Raw genomic sequence first — 9,973 nt, 5'->3', positions numbered from 1 at the left:
AAAAGGCTCATTTAATTTCAGAGAGTAAATGAACCCTTGGCTGTCTCACTGTTAGGAGTACTCCAGTTATTAGATGAGCAGTATTAGACGCTTCCTCTGGGAATAATGTTATAACTTCTCGCTCTGTCCTTTCTCTCCAAGATAAAGTTTGATATGAATCTTCATTTGCAAGGGGCAAAACCTCTCTCCCCTATTAGGTTTTGTCAGTGTGATGCTAAAAATGATCCTTTGGCGGACTTGTGAGTAATTGACCCTCTGACGCTAACAACGCCCAGGCAAATAAAGGTATAATTGGTGGGAGCGCCACGCAGCCGCTGGAGCAGACGCCGAGGCCTGTGGAGCTGGAGCGACCTCTCACTGCAGAGGAAGACCTGCCTCCTTGGAGGTGAGCGGGCAAGGGGCGGGGGGTGGCCCTGGGGGCTGGACTGGATGGGAGTGAGAACATTGAGCTGCTCACCAACTCAGAGGCCCCACGTTCAAGAGGCCCACTGCCATCCTCTCTGCCCCTGGACTGGTGAGTACATTTGAGGCCCCTTGTTAGGGGCTCGGGAATATGCTTTGAACGGTGGGTACCATTTTGAGGTTGTCTTGAATGCTTGAACCTCAGTCCATGGGGTAGTAGCAGCAGACAGGTGCCAGGTGGGCTGTCAGGGGCAGATGAGGTCTCCGTGCTTTTTCAAGGGTGTGCCAGGTGGGCTTCCAGGACAAATGCATCACCTGGCAAGATTCTCCTGTCAAGCACGGGATTCTGCCATGGACTACAGCTTCCCTGGTGGCTCAGATGGTAAAGAATCTGCCTGCAATGTGGGAGACCCAGGTTTGATCCCTGGATCAGCAAGATCTCCTGGAGAAGGGAATGGCTACCCACTACAGTATTCTTACCTGAAAAACCCCATGGACAGAGGAGTCTGGGGGCTACAGTCCATGGGGTTGTACAGAGTTGGACGCGACTGAGCGACTGACACTTTCCAAGTGGCTGTGCAAATCAGTACCTTGCACTGATCACTCAGAACTGATTCAACGTAATTGCCTGGAAATTGATAATATTTTGCTTTCTTGTGCAATTGTAGCTGTGCGCCTTACTTTAGGTTTTAGACACGATTATCTGCCCTTGGAGTACTCCATTACCCCCCGTTTGTCTCTCAACCCAGCATTCAATGATCCTAAAGTATTTGTATCTTTTATCACAAGCCGCCTCGAACCCTTTCTGGAAGAAGGTGAGGTGTTCTTTTGAATGACCATTCAAGATGCTTCTTCATGAATAACTTAGATCTCCTTTGACTTGGAACACTAGCGGTGAAACAGTTTATAAAGTGAATCAGGACATCATTGCTTTAGGGTTCTTAAATTACATAGCAGAAGATTTAAAAGAGGTAAAAGATTGTTTGTTTTTTTTCCAGAAGTTCAAAAGTGGCCTTGCTGGTTTTGTACTTGAGACCTTACCTCTGTTGTTAACTGAAAGTTTGTCTGCAGAATTCTTGGAGCATTCCTGGCATGAAGTCTGGCAAAATGTGCCAACTAATGTAGATTAAGTGCCCATTTATCCTGAGTCCAGACGACCTCAAATATATCTAATCACGGAATTAGTTTGTAAGCATGGTGGAGAGCTAACTGATACACATAATGACAGCCGATAAATCCTAAAATGCCTTCAGAACCATCCAGGAGGTGTTGATGGTGTTCTTGGACTCATGCTTGATTTAATTCAGTGAATTCTAGTTTCTTAGACTCGCCCTGTGGAAGCTGTCTGCCACGACCACTTTTTTATTCCTAGCGGCACAATCTATCCTCATCATACCAGCAACTGGATGATTCTTGTTGTTTTCCCTCTTTGTCCAATGGGATTTTGTAACCCCGTGGAGTAGCTTATCACTGGTCAGAAGTTACAATGGTGTTTTGACCCATCCCTGGGGTACGTGGTTTTGGGTGAATGTTGTGCTTCTTGGTTGACCAGATTATGAGGTTGCCCAGCCTCCCTCTGAATGATCTGGGGTTACTGGCTTTCCTGTGACTTGACTCCCAAAGTCTGCCAATCTCAGGTTATTTTCAGCTCCCCAAACCCCTGCTGTGCACAGGGACAGGCCAGCCAAGCAGGTGTTCCTGTCTGTCCCCCTTGTCTCCTCCCCAGAGACTCAGTAACAAAGAGCAAACGCTTTCGGTCTTCTCAGAACTGCTTTCCATGTGCAGGGGATGAATTCTGGAGCGCCACCATGAATAGGGAGCCCTGTGAATAGGGGATTGTATCAAAGAGGCTGCCGCGCAGAGCGGGAGGCCCATTCTAAAGTGCCCACTCTGCGACTAATTTGATGGAGGACCATGGAAAAACAGCCCTTCTCTCTGGGTTCATTTCGTTGGCTGTCTAAAACTAGAGCTCGTGATACCTGCTCCCGAGGGCGAGTGTGAGGGTGGGCTGTGAGGGACAGGGGGGCCCAGGGGCTGGGAATCCCTGGGAGAAGGGGTAAGCGTTGGAGAGGCTGAGATGGCGCTTAGGCCAAAAACAGGGGTTTGGGCTTTGCCCTGGAGGGAGTGGAATGCCAAGGGCTTCTGAGAGGTGAGAGAGGTGATTGCGAGCTTGGATGTGCTCAGGTCATTGAAAGAGCAGCTGGAAAGAAGGCAAGAAAGCCCAGACTGCAGCTGGGAGACAGAAAAAGTAGTGGTCATGTCAAGGAGACCCCTTTGCTCCCAAAGATCTCCCTGTTTAGGAGACTCCAGCAGAGGAGCAGGTCTAGAAAAGAGAGATGGGTGTGATAATGTGTGATGAGGACAGAAAGCTAAAGATCCTTGGTCTGGGGAGCCAAGGTCTAAATCAGGTGCAAAACGCATCTAAAGGGCTCATCGTGTGGTTAAAGGTACAGAAGGTCTGGGAGGCACAGCTGGTGGATGTCAAAGGCGAGGCCATGGTCTCATCTTTTCTCTAGCCCCGATCCTTACCAGAGTGGTAAAAGCTTAACAAATATTTGCAGGATAAGGGGACTTGGACTTGACACAATGGGAAAAGCTTCCAAACAGGAAAAGCTGCCTGGAAGTAGGACACACTGGCTTGGAGGTAGTGAGCTCCCTGTCACTCACAGTGTTTGAGCTGAAGCTGGACCATAGGCTGTTGGGGGGAGGGGGATGGAGGGGAGCACATCAAAGAGGAGGCTCGCGTTTGAGATCTGGATGGCTGCTCGCTCCCTCCAGCTCTGGGGGTGCAAGGGTCTCAGGCAGCAGTGAACAGTCCGCAGGGATGCTTCCTGGGATCTCAAGGCCTCCCGGGTTTAGTCCAGATCCCAGTGTCTGGGAGACGGAGGGTGATACCCTAAGAGGAGAAGTGAGCCCAGGGATGGAAGTGGATTCCTCCTGGGCTGCCCCACCTGCCAGAAATCCCTTCTGAGCAGGACCTGCCGGAAATGGAGACACTCAGGGAGATGGTGGGCCGTGAGTTGTCTCTTGCCCTTTCCAGGGCCGGCCAAGCATCTGGAGGGGTCTGTATGCCCCTAGAGGGGACATCTGGCTGACAGGGGGGTGCCTCTGGGAGATGGGAAGTCCTGACCCTGAGGTGACTGAGTCTCCCTGAGCCCAGCGGTTTCCACCCCGCAGTCTGGGTTGATAGCAGAGCATGGCCCTAGCAGAGGCGGCTCTGTCCCCCGTAGACTATTCTTCCTAATTGCTGAGAATGGTGTCAGCAGGCCCCCATTAAGAATAATTACATGATCTATGAGATGGTTCTGCCACCGGGCTCCCCAGGTCCCTGGTCTCTTCCAGGGCTAAAACTCTTAGACAAAATCTAAACTTCTGGAGCAAGAGGCACAGCCATTCTCCCTTCCCTCCAACTCCACACAAGACAAGACAGCCTGCCCTCTGAACAGGTCCTCAGAGCAGAGGTGCGTGAAGAATACCCCCTGTGCCAACCACTCACGTCAGCCGCCTCATCTCAGTTCATGCTCACATGACCCTAGGCAGTAGGTCCAGTTATCGAGTCCATTTTGTGGATAGAGAAACTGAGGTCTGGAAAGGAGAAGCCCCTAGTCCTGGGATGCACAGCTAGTGATGACCAAGCCTGGATGTGAACTTGGGTTTTTCTGACTCAGAGCCTGAGCTGTCAGCTCCACTCAACGCTGTCAGTGCCACACTGGGCAGGGGAGGACTTAGGCAAATATGAGAAGCTGTTTGCTCCTCCCCCACTCCAGTCTTCTCGCCTGAAGAATCCCCACGGACAGAGGAGCCTGGTGGGTCGCAAAGTGTCGGACGCAACTGAATCGATTTAGCACACATTATTATATTATTCCTTGCTGAGGCCTGAGTCCCACGTAGAATGCCCTGTAGGAAGCGGTAGTTTCACCATTGTCTTTCATTGTATGTTCAACCCTGTGAGGTCAGCGGCATAGCCTTATCATGACCATTTTACAGATGGAGAAAATGAGGCCAGAGTTTGTGACTGGCAGAGGCAGAACTTGAACCCAGGTGTGTCAGACTTTGAGCCTGCTCTGTCTTCCCTACCCCACAGCTTCCAAAAGACAAGGATCATAGCTCTCACGGACCAGGCCGAGGGCCAGAGCTAGCAGAGGGCATCTCAGTGTCTATGGCTATGCTTGACCTTTTCTTCCTGTCTGTCATTTCCCAGGTACCAGCACAGGGGTGAAGGATGCTGCTCTGGGTGTTCTTCCTCGTGACCCTCACCCTCAGCAGCGGCTCCCACGGTTCCCTGCCTTCCCAGCCTCTCAGGTAAGCAGTTCTGAGAAGAGAAGCAAGAGAGGCCCTTTGAGGATGCAGACTCGAGCTGGTCCCCAGCTGGGTCCTCAGGCAGCCTCCCTTGCTCATCTCTGGGAGGGTGGCAGACTGAGCCCCAGAGAGGTCACCACCCAGCCCTGGTTCCAGCCCTCTCTGGGGACGAGCAGGGCAAGAGGCGACAGAAAGACCTCACAGAGACCAAGTGAGCACAGTCCCCTGGGCCTCCCACCCCACCCTTTGACCTCTGACTCCTTCTACTAGGATTCCACGGTACGCAGATGCCATCTTCACTAACAGCTACCGGAAGGTTCTGGGCCAGCTGTCTGCCCGCAAGCTACTCCAGGATATCATGAACAGGCAGCAGGGGTGAGCCAGCGTTCTCGTGACTTCTCCCTGCACCCTCGGTTCATCATGATTTGGAGGAACCAAGTCTGGTGTCTTCGCTTGCACAGCAGCTGTCACTTCTGGACTTGCCAGGGCAGAAGGGCTCCAGTGTCAAACCTTGTCTTAACCCTTAACTGATAAGTGATCATTGAGCATAGATGCTTGTCCCTGAGTTGGGCTCCAGTAGTAACACTGACAGCAGTCACCACTTGACTGACTCTACCAGAAAAAAAGACTTTGCACTGGTTCATCAATATACAACCTGGCACAGTGCATAGCAAGCCCTTGGCAGTGTCAGCCATTATGCTCAGGTTCTTATGTGCTGTTTCCAACAACTTTACAAAGGATGTCCTCTTACCCCCATCACACAGAAGTTACATTAATAGCTTCTAAAGGACACACAGCAATGAGTGGCAAAATTAGCATCCAATCAGCCTGACTGCCTAAACATGTTTTAATTTTCATTTTGAAAAAATTCCAAACTTACAGAGAAGTTGCAGAAATAGTACAAAGGGCTTTAACATGCCCTGCTCTAAGAGTCAACAATTCCTAATATTTTTTTACTATATTTGCTTACTCCATATCTGGGGCTTCCCTGATGACTCAGTGGTAAAGAATCTGCCTGCAATGCAGAAGATGCAGGTTCCATCCCTGGGTCAGGAAGATTCCCTGGCGGAGGAAATGGCAACCGACTCCATTATTCTTGCCTGGAGAATCCCATGGACAGAGGAGCCTGGCAGGCTACAGTCCATGGGGTTGCAGAATCAGACATGACTGAGCATGTATACACACACACACACATTCTCTTTCTCTCTCTCTCTCTCTCTCTCTCTCTCTGCTGCTGCTAAGTCGCTTCATTCGTGTCCGACTCTGTGTGACCCCATAGACTGCAGCCCACCAGGCTCCCCCGTCCCTGGGATTCTCCAGGCAAGAACACTGGAGTGGGTTGCCATTTCCTTCTCCAGTGCATGAAAGTAAAAGTGAAAGTGAAGTCGCTCAGTTGTGTCCGACTCCCAGCGACCCCATGGACTGCAGCCTACCAGGCTCCTCTGTCCGTGGGATTTTCCAGGCAAGAGAACTGGAGTGGGGTGCCATTGCCTTCTCCATTCTCTCTCTCTCTCTCTCTCTCTCTATATATATATATATATGGGTAGATACAGGTCTAGACATATGTACACAAACTCAGGTATGATTATGAGTATTATTGTTTTGCTGAACCATTTAAGAGTGAATTATAGTCATCATGACCCTTTATCCTTAAGTTCTTTTGTGTGTCTCCTCTAATAGCTAATCAAAGGATACTCTCTTATATAATCACAGTATAATTATCACTTAGAGTCCATATTTAAATTTCACTAGTTGTCCCAAAATATCCTTTATAAAAATTTTAAAATATTTTTGGCTGTGTGAGGTCTTAGTTGTAGCACGCAGGCTCTTCCATTGTGCCGCGTGGACTCTCTGGCTGTGGCACATGGGCTTAGGAACTGTGGTGCTTGGGCTCAGTTGCTCTGTGGCATGTAGGATCTTAGTTCCCCCATCAGGGATTGAGCTCATGTTGCCTACATTGCAAGGTGGATTCTTAGCCACTGGACCACCAGGGAAGTCCCTGTAACAATTACTGATCTTCCTCATCCAGGACTCAGTCCAGCCCCAGGTGGCATTTAGTTTCTTTTAGTCTGGATCAGTTCCTCAGTCTTTATGACACAGACATTTTTTATTAGTAAAGGGCAGTTCTTCATAGAATGTCCCTCATATTGGGCTTGCCGGGTGCTTCCTCATGAATAGATTCACATTATGCAACAGAGGTAATGCGTTCTTCTCGGTGCATCCTGCCGGGAGGCGCGTGTTGTCCAGTTGTCCCATTGGTGATCACTTGTAACCCATTGGAACCCATTGGTGATGGTAACTTTGATCACTTGTGTAACACGACGGCTGCCAGGTTTCTCCTCTGTTAACATCTTCTCCTTTGTGCTTAATAAGTCATCTGTGGGAAGATATTTTGCAAATGTGTACTTCACAGCCTATAGTCTTCACTCCTATACACACTGCCTTCTTAAACGCTGCTGAGTCTAATTCAGCTGGGTGCAAGAGTCTATGCCAGATATCGCAATAGGCCGAGGGATGCACCCCCGCTCTGCTCCCTTTGCCCTGAACTTTCCTAGGCCTCCTCCACTTCCTACTCAAACAGCAACTTCTGTTGTTCCTCTTTTTCTAATCAAACAGAGAGAGAAACCAGGAGCAAGGAGCAAAGGTACGGCTTGGCCGTCAGGTGGACGGCGTGTGGACAGACCAACAGCAGATGGCACTGGAGAGCACCTTGGTGAGCCTGCTGCAGGAGCGCAGGTGGGAATATGTGTGTGTGCACAAGTGTGAAGGTGTGCACAAGTGTGTATTGAGGGACCTCAGAGGCTTCTGTCCCCAAGGGTAGCCAGGAAAAGGACTTTCCTCCTCTCCAAGAAAACTGGGAACGAGGTCCGTTCTTCCATACATCAAGAACCGGAAGAAGGGGGGACATGTGTGATGGAGTCTGGCTCTCATCCACTCCTGTATCTCCAGTGGAGCCAGAGGCCAGCCTCAGTGTCTGTGTCCAGAAATGTCCCTCACTCATGAGTCCTGGGGATAGGACCCAGGAATCTGAATTTGAACGAGAGTCCCAGGGGACTCTGATGCTCCTAGTCTGAGATGCATGCCCTGGATCCCTTGCCAAGTTCATCAAACTGTAAAATCAAAGGGAGACCAGCCCCTCCCAACACCCTTGGGTAGAGGACTGTGAGTAGTGCTTGTGAGAGGGAGAGATGGGAATGAGTCGCTCCCCAGCTCCCTGACCCTCACAATCCTAGGAGGAGTCAGGGAAGATCAGGAGTGAGTTTTCCCATTTTACAGAGGAGGAAAACTGAGGCAAAGAAGAAGAAGTAGCTAGCCCCAAGTCAGGGACTAGGCAGGCCCAAGACCTGCCTTTCTTCCCCAGAGCCCTTCACACGAACTCCATTTCTTCAAAACGACACGACTGTTTGCAGAAACTGTGCTGTATTTTAGAGCCCGATTTTTGAACTGTGAGCACAACCATGCCCCAGCGTGACTCTGCCAGACACCTCCAGCCCAAACTATTAAGCAAATCCAGTTCCCAGCAGAGTTCTCCGTGTGCCCCCTCGCCTTCTTCCCAGCCTGATTAGACACCGAGAGCTCAGAGATCTGGCCAAGTATTGTCCTGGGGAGATGCAAGCCGCAGCAGGCGGACAGGCAGAGCGTAGCAGAGGTGAGAACCAACCCCGGAGGCAGGATGGACACCTGAGCCCCAGGTCTGCTTGTGCAGCCAAGTCTTTGCACACAGCCAGTCATCTTCCCCGTTCCCACCTCTGTGAAGGGAGCAGATTTGCTCCAATGACCACCAAGGTCCTGGAGGATAGAATTCTTTTTTTAAATAAATGTCCCTAGAGAATAATGCCTCCCCCCTCCACACCGTCCCAGCCCCGTGCCTCTCATGCTGGGATTAGGTCACTATTCACCTGCTTCAGGGCTCCCACCAGGCCCCAGTGGGGTAGAGTGGCCCCAAGGAGGGCCACGTCCTAAGAATGCAGGCTTGGTTCCTGCAGGTTAAAAGCTAGAGGCTTCACAGAGCTGAAAGTCCTAGAGCGGCAGGAAGGCCCCAGAGGTTGCCCCAGCCATTGTTCCCCCTCCAGCTCAACTGTTGCAAATCCCAGGACATGAGGCGGGGGCGGGAGGGGGGGGGGCGGTGCTGAGAAAACAGAACTGCTGAATGAATTCTTACATTAATACGTTAAGAGTAGAATGATTTGGCAGTTAGCAGCCTTTCATACCCACCATGCTTTATGTCCATATAACAGTCCTCTAAGTTAATAAGTTCAGGTTTCTCCATCTTCCCAGCTCTTAAAAGTCATCCAGGGACTTCCCTGGTGGTCCAGTGGTTAAGACTTCACCTTCCAATGCAGGGGGCATGGGTTCAATTCCTGGTCTGGGAAATAAGATTCCATATGCCTTGTGGCCAAAACATGAAAACATAAAACAGAAGCAATATTGTAACTAATTCAGTAAAGTCTTCTAAAATGGTCCATATAAAAAAAAATCTTAAAAAACAAAAAGTCATCCAAAGATGGCCAGGCTCTGGGCTGAGGGGATGGCCATGGATGGGCCAGTCTTGGTTTCTGCTCTCATGGAATTCATAACACACTGAAGTAGACAGAAATTAAACAAGTACGTGCACAGTGGATTATTTAATTTGTGATAAATGGTAAGGGATGTGGTGAACGTGTGTGCTGGAAAGAATGACCTCATCTACCCCTGTTTGGGAGTTAGAAGTGGCTTCTTCAAGGGCCAGTGATTGTCCAGGCTCTCAATAGGAGTGGGTTGGGAGAGCTGGGGCTAAGACTGAGGTCATCTTGGGAGTCGGTCAGTCTCAACATTGGAGTCACGGTCACCCTAGTTCCAAGTGTCCTGTCCTACCTTGCCTTGGTTTCGGTGCCCCCAGACTAAGCTTTATCTTTCTTTCTGCAATAGGAATTCCCAAGGATGAAGATTCTGCCTCTATTTTCTGCTCCCTGCAGCTGAGACACAACTGCATCCGGTTAATCCTTTTAAATTTCTGACCTACTTTTTCCTTTATAAATACAATAAAGTTCCCCCATACTGGTCTGCATTTCAATTTTCTTTTATCTTCAGCCTAATTTTTTCACATCTTACAGAGTTCCATTTCCCAAAGTGGTATTACAAGCTTTTTTTTTTTTTTTTTAAAGCTAACATTTACCAAACACTCAGAGTGCCAGCTGGGCAGCTTCACGTGTAGAACCTCATAGACTCCCTACACAGCCTAACAGGAGGTACTGGCATCATTCTCATTTCACAGATGAGGAACCGAGGCACA

General features: G+C 49.8%; 1 protein-coding gene across 2 annotated transcripts; it reads left to right on the top strand.

Moving 5' to 3' along the window:
• The first annotated feature begins 321 nt into the window (after positions 1-321).
• On the top strand, positions 322-9,627 carry GHRH (growth hormone releasing hormone). Of its 2 annotated transcripts, NM_178325.1 has the most exon segments (5): positions 322-385; positions 4,604-4,704; positions 4,972-5,076; positions 7,318-7,437; positions 9,610-9,627. In NM_178325.1, coding segments are annotated over 4 exon segments (321 nt in total). In that variant the 5' UTR covers positions 322-385; positions 4,604-4,624; the 3' UTR covers positions 9,626-9,627.
• The last annotated feature ends 346 nt before the right edge of the window (positions 9,628-9,973 follow it).

Source organism: Bos taurus, chromosome 13, assembly GCF_002263795.3.
Source record: "Bos taurus isolate L1 Dominette 01449 registration number 42190680 breed Hereford chromosome 13, ARS-UCD2.0, whole genome shotgun sequence".
Lineage (NCBI taxonomy): Eukaryota > Metazoa > Chordata > Mammalia > Artiodactyla > Bovidae > Bos > Bos taurus.
Note: the sequence above shows the minus strand (reverse complement) of the source record. Positions and strands in the feature narration are given on the sequence as shown.